At 51.2% G+C, this 17,864-nt stretch overlaps 4 protein-coding genes across 4 annotated transcripts; 2 read left to right on the forward strand and 2 right to left on the reverse strand.

Annotated features, from left to right (window-relative positions):
* Window positions 1-246: 246 nt before the first annotated feature.
* On the reverse strand, window positions 247-2,508 carry N7506_004879 (GABA permease GabA; the record flags this gene model as incomplete). Its single annotated transcript, XM_056954173.1, has 14 exons — window positions 247-416; window positions 478-556; window positions 611-887; window positions 945-1,022; window positions 1,074-1,275; window positions 1,325-1,382; window positions 1,432-1,460; window positions 1,515-1,549; window positions 1,602-1,680; window positions 1,730-1,844; window positions 1,898-2,139; window positions 2,192-2,261; window positions 2,323-2,356; window positions 2,423-2,508. 14 exons carry the CDS (start codon window positions 2,506-2,508, stop codon window positions 247-249), a joined length of 1,554 nt encoding a protein of 517 aa, XP_056813062.1.
* Window positions 2,509-4,029: 1,521 nt separating this feature from the next.
* pex6 (AAA family ATPase peroxin 6) lies at window positions 4,030-8,529 on the reverse strand (the record flags this gene model as incomplete). The annotated part of the gene is made up of 3 exons (XM_056954174.1): window positions 4,030-4,468; window positions 4,529-8,270; window positions 8,340-8,529. The coding sequence occupies 3 exons, from the start codon at window positions 8,527-8,529 to the stop codon at window positions 4,030-4,032; spliced, it is 4,371 nt and encodes a 1,456-aa protein (XP_056813063.1).
* Window positions 8,530-11,252: 2,723 nt separating this feature from the next.
* On the forward strand, window positions 11,253-13,910 carry ace1 (putative C2H2 transcription factor (Ace1); the record flags this gene model as incomplete). Its single annotated transcript, XM_056954175.1, has 4 exons — window positions 11,253-11,733; window positions 11,797-12,050; window positions 12,127-12,371; window positions 12,425-13,910. The coding sequence occupies 4 exons, from the start codon at window positions 11,253-11,255 to the stop codon at window positions 13,908-13,910; spliced, it is 2,466 nt and encodes an 821-aa protein (XP_056813064.1).
* Window positions 13,911-14,673: 763 nt separating this feature from the next.
* N7506_004882 (PX domain-containing protein) lies at window positions 14,674-17,711 on the forward strand (the record flags this gene model as incomplete). The annotated part of the gene is made up of 6 exons (XM_056954176.1): window positions 14,674-14,773; window positions 14,843-15,072; window positions 15,142-15,450; window positions 15,515-16,130; window positions 16,191-16,287; window positions 16,340-17,711. The coding sequence occupies 6 exons, from the start codon at window positions 14,674-14,676 to the stop codon at window positions 17,709-17,711; spliced, it is 2,724 nt and encodes a 907-aa protein (XP_056813065.1).
* Between the last annotated feature and the right edge of the window lie 153 nt (window positions 17,712-17,864).

The raw sequence follows: 17,864 nt of genomic DNA on the forward strand, positions 1-17,864 counted from the left end.
ATATTTCATTTCGGAGATGATTCTGTCAAATTCGGCAATGGAGATTCAATCGATGAAGAATCATGGAGACACAAGAATAAACGGTACTGATTGAAAGAGGTGTCAGTTTCATCATTCTGAGAATCAACCTTGGAAGTTATCATCAATTTCCAAGGTTTGGAAATAACGAACATCAACTTAATTTGAAAAGTCTGTATTTTGTGCTATCAGGTAGAGAATATATGATGATATGCCACCATTTTACGTTTATTTCTTATGCTGTTCGATGACAGGGATAGGATTCTCCGGTTGAGGGCCAGCTTCTCCGGTGAACACTTCCATCTCCATACGAGGGCCGACGAAGTTCTTTCGGCCATCCACGAACCATTGAACGGTGGAAATGATAAAGACAATTCCAAATGCCGCAACACAATAGTCTGTTGTAATTATTAAGTCAGTCAAACACTCCATATTCTGAAATTGAATTAGCCAACTTACTCATGCTGCTACCAGTAGCAGGGATAGAGGGAGGGAAGAGGAAAAGAATGGTTGTCAGGGAGATATAAGCAACCGAGATCTAAGCCATTCCGGTTAGTACAGTCCCACTGAGAGATCTTACTTGGTGACATACTATGTTGATGGTCCAGCCAAACCATGGTGCCAGGGCAAAGGAACGCTCTGGGAGCATCTTCCTTCCGCGGAAGCAGTTGACAGCAATTGGCATTGCGTAGGAGATATCAAGAAGCACGACAGATGCCGACACAATGGCGTTGAAAGCACTAGAAGAGCCCAAGAAGATGCAACCGAAGATGGTTACCAGGGCCAGGTTGAGGTAAAGCGAGTTCAAGGGGACGTTCAATTTGGGGTGAACGCGAGAGAAGAACGGCGAAGCAGGGAGACCACCGTCACTTGCAGCTTGTTAGTATCATTTCCCATAATTCCATCACATTCTCAAGAAAACTCACCGGGCGAACGCATAGATCATGCGACTGCTAGTGGTCATGATAGCTGTTGCGGCAAACAGGACACAGACGAGGGGGAAGCTTCAAGACTGTTAGTACATCATCTCTCGGGTGGGCGATAACAAGACATACATCAACAGGCAGATAGCGCCAGCGTTGCTTTGAGTGGCGTTCTTCAGGATTGCAAGCAGGGGGGTGGCAGCCGATTCAATGATCTTGTTGATATCACCAGCCACAAATAGCAGGCAAATGAGGAAAATGACACCAGTAACGGTACCGATACCAACGCAGGCAATCATAATCTTGGGTCCTTCGATGGAGGGGTTAGGAATTTCTGCTGTCTGTTAGTTTTCATTTCACGGCATTCAAGATCAGCTACATACCCTCGATCATGTGGGCAACGCCGTCGAAGCCAGTCACTCCAAGACCACCTTGCAAGAGCTGTGACTATATTAGCTTTGTTGATGAGAACTTGTGGCAAGCGACATACTCCGAGCAACCAGGCAACTCCATCGGGCCCTAAAAGATATCAGTCCTCCATGTCTGAATGAAAATTTGGGTTGGCAAACTCACATCCTGTGGTGTTGATGAAATCGGTAAAAACAAACCTGCATCTGTTAGCTGGTGAATTCTCCAGATATACTCCGATCATGAACATACTCTGCGGAGTTATAGGTCGGGGAGGCGCAAGAAAGAATCGTGATACAAATGACGGCGAAACCGGTCAGCGACCAGATGACTTAGGAGAATCAGCATTGGTCTGTTGGGGACGATTGAAGTATACTCACAAGCACCCTTAGTGACATAAGGCAGAACATTATTCATCAAGGCGTTGATGATGAAAGCGACAATGTTGTAAGCAAGGTAGATCAAAAACTGATGCCAGCGCTGAGGCTCGTAGGCCTAGTATTGAGTGTTAGAATGATGGAAGGATGTTGGCGAAATTTGAGACTCACCGGGTTCATCAACGAGATAACGCCGAGAATCAGCTCACTGCCCAGGAGACCACCGGTTGCGACCAGCGCAACCCAGCCAGAGCAGTTGATCCAGCCGGTGACCCAAGACAGAACCGGCATCCAGCTTCTCCATGAAATAACGGCCACCCAGTGGTATTGACCACCGGCGGTAGGGTACGCGGAAAGGAATTCAGCCAACGAAGTGGCCATACACAAGTTACAGATACCGGCTGTGACAAGACCTTTCGCAGTCATTAGTCTCGACGTCTAACCATCGAATCAAGGGATACATACCCCAGACAACACTTGCACTACCTCCGGAAGGCAGACTGAGGGATAAACTGGCCGAAAGAGCGGTCCATGACTGCTTGGTGTTAGTTCCTGGTCGCACCTTTCGTGATACGTCGATCGTGCGTGTGACGTACGTTTAGAATAGCAAAAGCAAGACCCAGCATGGAACTGAAGAGAGAGTCACCAGTCAGTTATACAGTCCGTTGGCATTGATTCTTTTCCAATGGCACGTACATCAATGAGAAATTGCGTTTCAATTCAGACTTATGGCCCATCTGGGCCAGCTGAGTGTCATCATTATTATATTCGTCCTTGTCCATGATTGTGAGGGATGACAAGCAGCAAAGGAATAGAGAGAAAGAAAAAACCCGAGGACGGAGGCCATATTAAGTCAATTGAAACATGACGACAGGTCGAATATCACTTTCCATTCCCAAACACTCCGATAGTCCCCAGGACCGTTCACTCCACGCGGGGGAAGCATGAGTAGCCCTGTTACCTAACGACTTGGGGTAGTGGGCGAACGAGAGCGATAACTGCCCGAGTCTGTGATTGGCTAGGCGGTCCGAATTCGGTGATTTCGGCCAGTCACAGGCTGCGGCATGATCGGGCCATTAAAGCCTTGGCTATTCGCGGACCGATGATTCCATGGCTCGTGGCGGCAGCCCCAGAGCTTATGCCCTCTCTGACCTCTGATTGGTTCCCTTGAGACCCACATCCACGACACACGCGGGGGAAGTTGCACCTGGGGGCAGGTGGATTGCCTTTGGGGACGCATCTACGGAGTATGCGAGAATATTTCGGCTTGATAGCCCGAGTACAAGTACTGCTTACTGGACTTTGTGAATATACATTGACTTTTGCGGCCTTGGCTCATCGGACTTTGTCCGTTCGGTATGATGCTCCGATAGGAAATTGGGTCAATGTGGATCGGTGGAGCCAAACCTTCCTATCGCTGGGGACAAATAGGCCTATGTCAAGGATATTCTTCTCTTCACCGAGCTCTACCTTATCGATTTGCCTTTTTATGTACTCTGTACGAGGCTTCTAGCACCGGGATCTGCAGGGGCAAAACGTGTCACCTTTTCTGCACCTTCCATTTGAGTTTCCATCGGAGCTCAGATAATATCTTTATCATTCAATTTTGTATGGGCGCGCGTTAAAAAAAAAGATGAGAAATCCCAATTTGGAAACCTTCAAGCTTCCAAGGTTTCCAAGATATGTCAAAGCTTGAGTAACGCTGAGAACCACCACCTGGGCATCGGGATTCTCATCATCCGTGGTAAACACTGTGCGCTAGATCATATGCCCAATCATGGTTTGCACTAGAAAACGAATCGAACCACCTTATCTTCTACCCTGCGTCTACCAGATTTCTATTTTTGAACCCGCTTTATAGATCAATATTTTGATAAGCCATGCACCAACTTACCCTAATCAAAATTGCTTGCCACACATGATATCGAGAGAATGCAGGCCGGAATGTTGCGGAAATTTCCATCGTTCCTGCCAGGAGGCTAGAGCTCATTTTCATGGATCACTTCCAAAGTCGGTCCATTGCAAAAGCCTTCCAAGCTTGAAAAAGAAACCTTGGGAAAGATATGAAAACATCCACCTGGGCATTGATACACATCCCCAGCTTCCTCCTTAAAACGTCGGGGTTTCATCCATATATCTATCTCTTGCTATATCTACGAACACGTTGGCTTGCAATCTTCGATCATCCCCGGGAATAAATTCAATGTACAGATGAAAAATAGGTATATCAGTCGGCATAATAGATACAAGGGCCGCCTCACAGCCTGGCGAGCCATAACAGCATAGAAAGGATATGTAAAGCTTTATTCGGCCTGCTCCCTGGGGATCGCCAAGTGGTCAGTCCGGACAAGGTAGTCATCGTCGCCGTCAAGGTTGCCATCCGTCATACCCTCCTCATCGCCATCGACAGATCCATCAGACTCTGCCGTACTCTTTCCCTTTCCTTTCCTGCTACTCTTCCCTTTGCCCTTGCTGCTGGTAGTTGATTGACCGCTAGCGCTGCGTGACAGAGCACCTGGCCATTTGTTCAGGGTTCTAATACGGCCTCGGACACTTCCAGTTGGCGTTCTCTCCCCGGTAGATGACGGGGCGTCTTCTACTGGGGCGGCACCACCGCCTAGGTTGAATGCTTCCATTGCCTCTGCGATTGTCTGCGGCGCTGCGGCACTGGAGTCTTGCTTCGACTTGTCGACTGCTTCGAATGTGTTGCGGATGCGTTCGAAATGTTCAAGCTCCTTGGCACTGGGAGGGGTTAGTGACATTTTCCGGGGTTATGGGTGGGCGCAGTAAGAAGTTACATACCTAACACTGGGAACAAGTTCTCCTTGCGCAGACAAGAAGTCCTCTTCCATCACCAGCACGTTGACATCCTCCGCGGTGGCAAGGTGGTCAAAGAACCAAGCAGTGCTGACAGGGCCATTGGGCAAGGCTTTGATCTTGTCATCCACGGCCGTAGCCTTTCGAGTGATGGCCTTTAGCATGGCATCGGAGCAGAGCGCATAGAGATCGGCACCGGTATATGTCAATGGGAGCTGTTCGGCGACGCGGTCGAGCGAGACTTCGGGATGAAGAGCGAACTTCCGAGTCAGAGCCTCGAGAATAGTTGCCTGTTTCCGGTGGGTGTCTGAAACACCCAGGTAAAGCATCTTATCGAAACGACCAGGACGGAGGAGTGCAGTATCAAGCAGATCAGGACGATTGGTTGCACCGATGACGAACATTCCGCCACTGTTCTCCTCGCCGCCGTTCATGCCATCCAGCTCTGCAAGCAGTTGACTGACGATACGGTCCATAACACCACCGCTGTCTCCCTGGTTACCACGCTTGGGAGCAACGGAGTCCAGTTCATCGAAGAAGACAACACAAGGACGAGCATCACGGGCACGCTGGAACACACGGCGCACATTAGCTTCAGATTCACCAATGTACATGTTCAGCAATTCGGGGCCCTTGACAGAGAAGAAATTGAGCGAGAACTCTGTCGCAATAGCCTTGGCCAGAAGAGTCTTTCCGGTACCAGGAGGACCGTAGAACAAGATACCACTGCGCTTCTTCATGCCCTTGGCGAAGAGTTCGGGTCGTTCAAGTGGCAGCTGAATGGTCTCGACCAAAGCATCCTTGACATTAGTCAATCCACCGACGTCATCCCAACCAACGTTGGGGATCTTCGGGGCGCCGATTGAATCGGCAAAGTTCTTTCGGGCAGCCTCAACCGCAAAGTCGAAGTCAGCCTTAGTCACTCCCCGTGCACCGTCACCACCTGCCAGCAGGACGTCTCTGACGAAGACCTCGGAACCGGAAAGCTTTTTACTAGCCTCAGCTAGGTTTTCGAGGCGAGTCGTTCTCGCTCCGGCAGCACGTTCCACGACGTCAACAAGGTCTCCGGCGACAAGCGCGGCAGTCTTGAGAGCAATTGTTCCCAATTCCACGTCGGCAGCGAGCTTGATACCGCGCTCGGCAACGGCGTTGTTCAAGATTCCTTCACGCTCTTTCTCCTCTGGGGCACCCATCTCAAACTCGTGGGTAATGAGACTACGAATGCCTTCGGGAATTGTTTCAACGTCGGTAGTAGTTGCGATTACGACTCTTGCATCCGTCAGGATATCGGTCAGCGCGGTCACAATACGATCAGCGGTCAGCACCTCGATGTGTCTGATCAGCAATGAGGTGCAGTTTGCTCCGCAGTGGAAAGCTCGGTCGGCCCGCGCCTTCAGGTAGGCCTCTGTCTTGACATCTCCACCATTTGCACCGCCTTCCGTCAAAATATCGTACGCATCAATGGAGAATGTGTGAAGACCGATATCTGCGCCTGCCCGGGTCGCAACCGTTGCCTTGCCAATATGTCTCTGTTGGGATCGGAGGAGGATGAAGACGGGCTTCATTCCTAACTGGATTGCCCTGGGACTGGTAGCAGCAGACATCAAATCACGAATGCGCTGCTGCAATGATGGGATGAATGACTGGGGCGGATCCGCAACAATACCATGAGGCGCCGGTGCATCATGGACACTCTTAGGAATCGTCTTGACTCCTAGCCAGTACTCCCAGCCATTACCCAACACACCGGGGACTCGGCTAACATCACTTCCAGCCTGAACCATGCGAGTAGTCGCTGGGTCGAGGACAGCAACGCCACCCCATTGATCTTCGCCTGTCTCCTCAAGTTCCTCCACGACAGTGGGGGCTACTTGACCCACACGGAACCAGGCAACGCCGATCTTGCGGGCTCCAGAACTTCCAGAATTAGAATTCTGGCCAAGTCGAATGGTGATGTCTTCTTCTTGATTGGCGCTGTCACCGCCAGCGGTTCCAGAGAAAACGGCTCGGCCCAGGCCCTCGTCCACGCTGATACCAACTAAATCCCCACTCTTGAGGATACGTCGGCGAGACTCAAAGTATTGCTTGAGCCCGGCAAACAACGCTGGTTGGAGAACGCGATCCATTGAAAGAGGAGTAGAAAGCTTCAATAGCGTAACTTCCTTCGCCAAAGGCGGGTTTTTGGTAGCAGTATTCTTCATGTGGTGCAAGAGGCCGGGCTTGGAAGTTCCGTTCTGTGTTGCGAATGTCATGGGAGATATCCGTAGATATTTCGGGTTCTCAATGTTACTAAGAAGCAACGGAGGAACAAACACGGATGGGGTCAGGCGAGTTGGGGGACGTTGAGGGATGCTAGATCGACGTTCGCCGGAATGATTGATGGCATAACGCGGTTTAGACGATGGAAGACCCGACAAGCCAAAGATCTTGACTGGGCGCCAATCGTCTGAATCTTCTGGGGTATCATTGAAGCTTCCAAACTTGAGTGAGGCGAACATGTTCAGCTGTGGTTCCTCCGAAGCTTCAATTCTGACCCAGTCGCCGGAGAAGCATCCAATCTTGGCCAGTGTGCTGATGTCTACGAAGACAAAGGAGTCGACGTCTTCGTCATCACGGGGCCGAGGGTGAAGAACCTCATTGGGGACTTGCTGTAGCAAACCCTCGACTTTGAAAGTCTTGCCTCCGCCACGACCAGGACGCATTGTGGCTGAAGTGAAGTTCGATGCCACGGATCCCGGTGTGTGAATCCCATCTGTTCGTCGACCACCCGCTCGAGGAGTCGCAGAGGTCAGTGACGACATGACACCTGACGGGGGCTGAGGCAGTTCAGGTGCACTCAGAGAAATCATATCTTCAAGGGAATCATCTGACGAGTCGCTCATGGAGCCGGCAGAGCCCTCTGTCTCAGATTCCTCGGCGGCCGATGTGGCTTCCATCTCGGTTCCGCTTTCGCCAGGCTTATCTTCCGCGGCGGAGTAAAATTGTTCGTTGGAAGTGTCATCGGCTTCATCCTCGGCTACCTGCTTCAAGAGCGCCGACCTAGATGGTAGGCTTTGTTGGGCGCGATTTCCCTGAGGGCGAGCTTGGACAAGCACGATCTTTGTGGTCGGCATCAACAGACCCTGTGAGACAGGTTCGCAGAATGAAATGCGGGCGGGCGGAGGAGGCGCATAGGTAATAGGATGCGGAGGCAAAGGAAGCGGCAACACATCGCCTGCATGTACGATCCGCTGTGCTCCCAGTGCCTCGCGGACTGCCGCTGTGAGACGCTGCTCGGCATCTGCAGTAGCTCGTTTCGAGTATTTCTTGGCTTCTGCCGTCTTTCCCGTTTTACCCCAAAGTCCGTTCGGCCCCTGTGCATTCGTAAATCCTCCGCCAAATTTGTTCTGGATATCATCGTGGTTGCGAAGAAGATGTCGCTCCACGGTCACAAAAATAGTGTCGAGGTGGATAGGGGCGACGTCCAAGATCCGGATCTCCACCGACCGGTGTGCCTGGAGGGAGTTGCGCGAGGTGTCAACTTTCCCCAAAGCTTGGAGGAAAGGCTGGAGGGAGTCGGCGGATTCGGGGAACAGAACGGTCGATTGTGACAATGGAACTGGGGATCTCTCGGTGGGCTGGATTCGTACTGGGAGTATCGTCCAGGCCTGATCCTCCACGGAGGTATAAGTCGGGGTATGCGGGGCAATCGCAACATATAGAACTCCATCGTCGGAAGTCGTGACATCTAGTAGCAAGCGACCGAAATGATTAATACTAAAGCCATTGATACTTTGCGCAATGGTTTAAGACCTACCTTGGAGAGCCTGCTGCTGGAAGAGGTCGTTCGCTAGATCCTCGGATAAGATGCCGACCTTCCCCCGTAGCTGGGGATCCAATGCCAGACGCGCTGTGACAGGAGCCTTGTTGTTCAATCGCCGCTTTCCGGCTCTTCTTCGGCGTTGTCTAGGCTGTTGGGAGCTCTGCCCATACTGTTCGAAGTCCATGGATGCGGTGAAGTGACCGATTGCCGTCGGCAAACGGAGCGGGGGAGATAGGAGGGAGTTGAAAGGAAAAAGCGATCACCAAAGCCAACAGATCAACAAGCACCCATTGAAGTATCTCCTATCGGTTCCCACAGCTTGAGCGGATTAGAGGGGAAAGACGAGGGTCACCGGATCCAGAATCCGGGGGAAATCAACACGCGGGCACTTCGGGCGGTGCCGTTCTGCCATCTCCGATGCCGAGGTCGATTCGGGCTTATGAAGATCTACTCCGTACAATTATGAGCTTCATAATTCTCAAGGTTCTTCCAAGCTTGAATTGGCTATACAATCACAAAATACCTGAGATCTAAGGTTACTTACGACATTATTGTTGAGTCAGATGGGCCAATCCTTTTGATTAGTACTCTTTATCGAGCATACTTGAGTGGCACGGTTCAAACTCCCGAGGCCTGTATAGATCCAATTGTTGAACATCCAACACCGGGCATTATCTAGGGCATACAGGTTGGGGAGGCTCCAAATTTGATTTCGAGGCCCGGGGGGTTGTTCTGCACGCCTTTTTTAATCAGAAGCCTTGTTGTATCTGACCTTTGCGGGGGTACTCGGATTCGTCTCGATCTGAATGGCGGTTATATATCTGGAACTCTTCCAAGGTTGGCTATCTTTGGATGTAAGCAGGTGGAAGTTACGATATCGAAACAACTCCAAGACTCCCGAGGTCATCATCATTACCTATTTGGAAAGTCAACCCCCGAGTATAGACCCCCAGGTAGATATCTTGACCGTGGAGGGTCCACGGGTGTTTGAAGGGACCTCCCGAGATCGGGATGGGTCGACCATAGTCTATTAATTACGTTCTACGGAGTAGATAACGCAATATCGTAGGCAGTTGCTTTCGATAAAATTTAACATCGCAGCCTGGCTCGCCAGCTGAGACGGACTAGTACGTAGTAGATGGTGACGAATTCCATGGTTTACACATTCTCGAAGTCCAATTGTCGAGATCGAGAGGAAAAAGTCAAAAAAATGCTGCTGACTGAGAAACGCAGCTTTCCCCGGGCCGCTTATCATGGAGTTCGTACGCCGATCTTCTGGCCTAGACAGATCGTACGATGTCAGCCACAACGTAGTCTTAGAATGTTGACAGCTGAATGTGAGACTTGGGCGCTATGCAGATGGGACGGGGTTAACTTGGGTACAGGGTCGGAAAGTCAATAACCGCTGCACGGAGAAAATACATTACCAAACCCCTCAGCCCAAAATCAGGACTCTCGTTGGCGAGGCGGTCCCCTTTTGACAGGGTCGCAGGTGGGCTGTGCACTGAAGCAGGGAAGACACAGATGGGGCGGAGTCGAGAGAAGATGTCACTTGGCATACGAGACCAAGTCCAGAATGTCGGATCTGCATACAAGTCCTCCGTACTCCGTACCATCAGGCAGACAAGTGCCACAGGCGCATTTTTTGTCCGAGATTTGCGCGGAGCCGACCATTGGGCCGTGGGATACAAGCGGTGACAAAGAGGCTCAAGTGTACTCCGTACATGGGCATTCGTATTTGGGAGTGGAGTTTGAGAACTCGCCACGATCATTGGTTTGGAGTGAATCCTGGGTCGAGTGGGTTTTGCGGTTGTTCCTTTTGAGGGTCCCCTTCGGTTTTTTTTTTTTAGATCTTTTTTCTGTTGCCCATTTGGGGGCCAAGACCAAACGGGCGCAGGGCGCTTCATAGCATATCAGTATAGATGGACCTGGGAACCAACATAAAGATGACGAATCCCGTAATTTACGAAGAAGCGAAACAGAAAAAAAAAAGAGAAAAGAGAAAAAAACACGGCCAAAGGGCAGAATGTTGCTACCTTGAGGCTCCGGAGAAGGGATCTGTTCCATTTTAAGAACGTGGAGAAACGATACGATACCCGTTAGGAACCACGCGGGAGCCACCTACAGGGCTGGACGACAGGAATACGGGCCGCGGGTTACCGTTTGTGACAATACGATACAGGCCAATGAAAGTGCCGCAGAATGTGCTCAGCCTGTTGTCCCCTTTGGGACTAGCGTCTTCGTCTATCAGGCAGACGTGCCACGCCATGAGCCTCCGGTCGTCTGTCTTCCCTTGGCTTATCCCCTGGCTTTTCGTTCTTCATTTTCTGCCTTATCGACTCTGATCTACTCTGTTATTCACGCTTTAAACGCAAAAAAGAATATAATCCCCCGATCGCGCGAGGCCGCTCACCGCTTCAGATCTTCCATATCTTGAGCCACCGGCATTCCCTCGTATTGAATCCGAGGCCCTCATTTCGTCCTGGGAGATTACCGCCATCGCCATCTTCGACATAAAGTGCCGTGGAAGGGAGCCAGTGGACCGTTCGGCCCTGAGACCCCTCTTGGACTCCATCCGACATTCCGGTGTTCTCGATAAGGAGTGCATGCGCAGACTATCAGACGATCGTTATCGTCATACATGCTCAGGTCGTGAAGACTGAGGAGCGTCGCTTGCACTACACATTGCTCAGAGCAGAGCAGTGGATCCAATTTATACTAAATACCGGAGAGAATCCGCCTCGATTCGAGACTACCATCTCTGACTCGACTGTACGTCACTTCTCCAATCATCTGGACAAGCATCCTTCGGTGAGTCATTGGAAGAGCCAATCAGCCGTCAATACCTGGCACCTTCTGTACGAGAATGTATGCTAACGTTCCCTCGATGCAGAACTACACCCAATAATGTCTGATGTTCAGGCCGAGCCTTCGCGGCTGCACCCGCGTCGCCGCCCCGTCTTAAACAGTACTCTGCCCGCACTGTCGACCGACTCGCCTGAGGTTAAGATGCACTTGAAGAAGGGCGAGACTTTCAACACTCCAACTTCCGCTCCATCCAGTGATCGGGATCCTGTTTTGAACATCCGTTCTTTGCCCGTCCGTTCTCCGACATCGCTAGAGTCCCTCGCTGCTGCCGAAGAGCGTATGACATCGATCTTGGACCGGTTGACTCTGGAGCCCACCGACGACAAGCATTCTACCGGCGACAGCGACAAGACCGCTCCGCCCATGTCTAATTCACCCGGCCCTGCAAATGCTGAGAGTCGCAGTTTGCCCATCCCACTGGATGAGAAGAAAACCCGACAGGCCAATAGCCACGAGTCTGATAGTGGACTCGGAACTTCGGTCAGCAGCGAAGAGGGGTTGTTCGAATCTTCAACGAAAGGTATTTACCCAGATTGTTCTTTTTAAAGTCTTGCGTCCCACCCCTGATTCTAACAATGAATAGTCAACGACGGCGTTCACGACAACCAGTCTGCCATCACAGGCTCTATCTCGTCATTGGAGAGCGGCACTTCCCCAAAACGTCAACTAGGCCCCATTGCCTGCAAGCAAATTGAACGATACGTGCTGGTCCCCATCCTCAAGGAGCCTCGTTTGAAGCCCTTCCACTCGCTAGTCCGCAGCGTCCCGCAGCGCATCATCAACAAGCAGATTGTGTGCTTGCGTGATCTTGAAAAGACCCTATTGTGGTTGGCGCCGGTAAGTCCTCGTATTGTTCTATCAATGGGTTATTGGAGTACGGCGAAGCTTATTTGATCTTTCTTTTCTTTTAAAGAACTCCACTACTTCACGGAATTCTTATCTCAACTTCTGCGAGTTCACCATCCAGTGCTTGCATACTTCGACTTCGCATCTGAACGACCGTGATCAACGACTACCAGCCGATCGACCTTACACTAACGGATACTTCCTTGACCTTGTTTCACAGGCCAGACGCTACGCAGCCATGGTTCGCGATCAGCGCCAGCGGGTCCAAGCGACCCAAGGCTCCAAGTCCGAAAAGGAGACCGTCCCTACTCTGTATGTGTTGTCCTATTGAACGTGATTCACGGATTTCCGCTAACACCTGATAGCTCTGCCAATCTCTCTCTCGAGGGTGGCTTGACCAAGAACGGAAAGGCTGCTGAACTTGTTGTCATGCAAGATGGCAAGCCAATCTCCCTGGCTACCGGAAAGCCTTATGAGGTTGATGCCTCTGCTCCTATCAAGCGTACCATCACCATTGACGGTGCCACCGATGAAGGCGTTGAGCGCTCTATGGCCCGCCGAAAGAAGGACGCACCCCCTATGAACATCAACCAAAAGTGTTCCGACTGTGACAAAGTCTTCAAGCGCCCTTGCGACTTGACCAAGCATGAAAAAACCCACACCCGTCCCTGGAAGTGTGAAGATCCCAAGTGCAGCTATTTCACCAAAGGCTGGCCCACTGAGAAGGAACGTGATCGTCACATGAACGACAGACATTCAGACAAACCCACTCTCTTCCGATGCACTTTCCACAATTGTCCTTACGCATCCAAGCGGTCCAGCAATTGCAAACAACACATGGAGAAGTCGCACGGGTGGGTCTATGTTCGGTCTAAGAACAATGGTCGCAGTGGCAGTGGCAGCAGCAAGCGGGGCTCCTCCGTACAAGATACTCCCATGACTCCCAGCGTATCCACTCCGGCTTCCAAGGCCACTGACTTTGCATCACCCATCCCTGGGCCTAGTCCTTCGCCTAGCGACCAGACCTACGGATGGCCTGAGAACCCCCCTTTCAATTTCGCAGAGCCTCCTATGCCTGCCCAAGGTGATGACTTCCCTCTGTTTGGTGAAGCCTCACCCTACTTGATGAACGATATCAATTCGTTCCCCAACACAATGAACCTCACTGCGTTCCAAAACCAGTTCGAGTCTGGGGACCCGAACGGTCTGATCCCGGCGTTGGAAATGCATCGCCAGTCTATGAACTCCATGTCTGTGCCCTCTACTGACTCGGTTCCTGATCTGATGGGCCCTGTCTCCTTCGACGGATCTCCTCTCACCGGCACGGAAAGCATCAACTTCGACCAGGAATGGAGCAATCTCGACTACCCAATGAATGAGGACTACACCGCCATGCCACTTCAACTTCCCCAGGGTCACAACCTGGACGCAATGAAGGGCTACACCAACGATTATGATCACATGAACGTCAACCATCTGTCTTATGGCCCTGCAGGAAAGGTGTCTGGTCTCTCTCCCGGTGCGCAGGGCAATGCTATGCTGTACTCCCCCGACTCCTCCAACGTCGGTGATACCCTTTCTGAGCGGTACGAGTATGCCCAGTCCCAGGTTAGCAGTGACTACACCCAGGGCGGCAATGACTTCACCCTATACAACCAGCATGCGCAAATGGGCCACAGCGCGCAGCCCATGATGTCGGCTCCCAGCGACCAATCTGCTCGCTACCGCCAGCTGCAGCAGAACATGTTCCCTTCCCTTGACCAGGAGCGGGCATTCCAGGGCATGTCCTACGCTGGTCATCCTCAGGCCAACTACCTGCCTCGCGACATGAAGCTGGAATTCATGGAGTAAAGATGCCAAGCTTTCATTTTCACACATTCTGATTTCTCACTGCTATCTCTTTCAGCGAATTTAATGACGGAACAAGGGGTTTTTATTCTTTTCTTTTTTCCTTGCTCTTCTCAGCTCTGGTACTTCTTCATTTAGTTCGAATACAATGGACAAACGAGTCCCGTGATTTATCATCTCATCTACGGAGTATAAAGGATTACATCGGCATCAAAGCCACAGATGCTGCCAAGAATGATAGAGCGATGACACTGCCGAGACAAAGCACCAAAGCACCCCGCCTCATAAGGCGCATTTACAATAGGCAACACCATAACCGACCTTGGCAGAAAAGGAAATCCAGGGTATTCAAGCCTGTTGGCCATCGTATTGGTAGTGGCTGGTAGTGGAGATCAGGCCGCGTCAGAAAGAATAGCACATGTAGCCTTATGGGTCCTGACATGTCTCCGCTATAAATTTTGGTTGAACTTATCGGGTGACGACATCATCTCTTCCCTTCTCCGCCCCCATTCTACTTCCACCTTCGCACCTGTGGGCACCCCTTCTGTCCTTTTGTTTTCGCGGTGATTTTATTGAGACTCGGTACTTTGCAGCTTTGAGTCTTGTTCAGTCGTGAATCGTGATCGATTCCAGCGTCAATCAGCCTGTCCAGGCAGACGCATTCTGCGCATCAGCTGAGGTGAAGCGAGTCATCTCTCTCTAAAGACTCGAGATATTCAAAATCCCTATCAAGAACCACAGGGATACTTCCCATCGCTTGATTAAGATGACAGACACGCAATCTTCGGATCCCGCATTCCTCAACGGCGGCAAGGGAGAGGATGTCCCCGCTCCGGGCCAGATACTGACAGGCAAGCAAGAGCATTGTAAGTCACTATACATTCGTTTTGGCCTATCCCCAATCCTTCGGTCGTTAATATAGAAACCTTCTACAGACCTCAAGCGCGAGCTCATCGCCCGTCAAGTCCGCGACGAAATCTCCGAACTCAACTCCCCAACCGCACTCCAGCGCTTCGGCGCCCCCTTTCGATCGGAATTTGGTGAGGTTGCGCCAGTCGACTCAGAACTGCCCATTTTGCGCTACATCTTCGTCCACCATGTTCGCAATTTCCCATTCCTCGATAAGGCGCGCGAAAAGGAGTTCTGGCAGGATAAGCTTCAAATCGTGGGTGTTCCCTTTTCGGCATTGGCCTCGGCATATTTGGAGGGGTTTCGCTGACGGTTGGAAATTTAGTTCCTGGAATCATTCGCCAATAAACATGTCTCGTCGTCGGAAGACCGATTGGAGGAAACAAAGCGTCGGAAATTGGCGAGGAAATGCGAGAAACTCGTGGAGCTCATGATGGTTTCTGGTGTGCCTACTGCCTCAGGATATGAAGAGCGCATTCAATTTTCAGAGATGGAGGTTGTTGAGCGTGGTGCGCAAGACTCTGGATTGTTGGTCAACATCCCTGAAGGAAACTCCATCAACGGCTGGGATGTGAACGTTGCCGCTGTTCGGACTACATCAGTGAAGCGGACAGTTCGATACCACTCGCACGCGGTAAGCTTGGTTTCCTCAAATACAACCTCGATTTGTGATTTGAACTTGCTGACATCTGGCTTAGGAATTTATTATTCGCGTCAGCCGTGACGGCAAAGAGCACCACGTTGGAAGGAGATATGGAGAGTTCGTCAAGCTCCAGAAGAGACTCAGCACCGAGATGCCAGGGAAACACCTACCCCCTCTCCCTCGCAAGAACAAAACTTCCAGCACCAGTTGGTGGGGCTCTGCGGCAGATGACGATGCTTCTTCTCTATCATCTCTGTCGACACAGGGCACGAACGCCCCAGACGATCGACTCTCTGTGCCAGCCGGCTCAAAAGGCGTCCGACGATCAACATCCAAATCTTCAATGCGATCAACTAAGTCACCACGCGCATCAACCAGTGACGTATCCAGGGAGACTATCCTGTACCGAGAGGAGCAGCGATTGTCTTTGCGTGCCTTTTTGCGAACGGTCTTGCAAAACAAGCGCATTGCAGAGTCGAAGGCGATGGAGGAGTTTTTGACTGCCCGCCCCGTCAAGCTGAACGAGGAAGAATTAGTTGACGTCCAAAGGCGGAAAGACATGGATGCTGTAAGAATTGAGGAGCAGAAGAGGTTCTACGAGATTGCTAGACAGCGCGCCGCAGAATTGGACGTGTACATGGAGCGCTTCCGACGAGATATTGTGGAGAGCAGTAAGTCAACGCTCAACGCCAGCATCTTCGAATGTGTGATACTAATATTATTCAATCCAGATGGGTTGACAAAGCTCTTTGCCGAGATTCGCGAGAAGCCTTCCATTCCCGACCTCAGCCCGCAGTACCAGAAGTTCGCTGAGTGGCTACGTATTGAGTAAGTTTCATTCCAGACTTCCACGCGGGTCCCTATTCTGACAATGACACAGGGTTGCTGCAACGCTGTATCACCTTTTCCTTGCTGAAGATAACTCACCCGAGTTGTTTGCACAGGCGAAGAGAATCCATGGCCTTGTGCCTTACACCTTGATGAAGAATGTGATTCGCATCGCCAATCCCGCGGCCGTCATGTCGGGCGTCCTTGATTTATTCATGGCTCAGCCGTTTGGATCGCGTTCACTTCTGCAGCGTATCTTCTCTTTGACATTGAACGAAGGCATCAAGGATTTCCAGCGATCAATTGACACTCTGGCTGCAAAGGTTGAAGACTCAATCCTCACCCAGAAGCTCAAGTCGTTTGCGGAAGCCGAAGAAGAGGTCAAAAATGAGATTCGAGCTGAAGCCGAAGCCGATGACGTTGATATCATCGTCGCCATTCTGCGTTCCGAGCTCATCGCCCCCGAACTTACTCCCGAGCAGATTGGCAAGGTGTTCAACGGCTATGTGGCTTGGAACTATGCCGTGGAGAATGTTGACCTGGAAATGCAGCAAGGCGCTCAGTGGTTTGCCCACATGAAGCAGCTACTCAAGCTCTACACTCGTCAACGGGATAAGGCTATGATGCTGAGCATCGTTGAGGAGCCCGTCACATTACAGCTCTTCCGTGACCTCTTCACTATCTTCTACGAGCCCCTGGTCCGGGTCTACAAATCCGCCAATGTGTACAGTAGTATCACTGACTTTGCCCAATTTGCCGATGACGCCATTAGTGTTATCGAAAGCGCCCAGCGCCAGGATACATCGGCTGACCCCAACCAGACGGTTCAAGCCTTTATTGATCTTTGCGCTCGCCATGAGGCCAACTTCTACAAGTTCATCCACGAAGTGCATCAACATGACAATGGCTTGTTCCAGAAGTTGATGGCTTGGATTGAGGAGATTCTTGATTTCCTGCGCAATGGCCCTGCCGGAGGCAAGATGGACATCAATGCTCTGTTCCAGGGAGCTGCTGGTGCTGGCCAAATTGACAAGACCCTCGCCCTCTCTGAAATCAACCAGCTCATCAAGTGGCAAGAAGATCGGAAACGCTGGCACTTGAACAAGACGCGTCAGAAAATGGCTGCCGAGGGTACCTCAGGGGATGCCATCCCTGGCGTGACCACGTTCAGGAGCAGTGATTTCGGTCTTGATGATGCTGATCTTGAAGATCTCACCATCTCAGATGATGCATCCGATGCATCTGACGAGGACAGCGTAGACGAAGACGGGGACGACCCTATTGCCGTTGAGCGTCGCCGTCGTACCAAGAAACAAGACCAACTGCGCCGCACCGCTGGAGAACCTGTCAAGCCCGAGGTCACTGAGATTCTCAAGCTCGCCGACCCGTTCAATATCATGTTGCGACACGTCCTTGCTGATTAGACATCGCTTTTGAGCGTACTTCATTTCTATGATACCGCCAAAGATCTGGCATTTTTTTGGGTTTCATTCGAGCTCTCTTGAGACCTCGATGCATTACTGGCTTTAATTCTGCTCGCTGGCTCACTTTCAGCTGCGTGGAGGAAGGTGAATTAG

The sequence above is a fragment of the Penicillium brevicompactum genome (genome assembly GCF_028827555.1).
Source record: "Penicillium brevicompactum strain IBT 35665 chromosome Unknown utg000003l_segment0_segment0, whole genome shotgun sequence".
In the NCBI taxonomy this organism is placed as follows: domain Eukaryota; kingdom Fungi; phylum Ascomycota; class Eurotiomycetes; order Eurotiales; family Aspergillaceae; genus Penicillium; species Penicillium brevicompactum.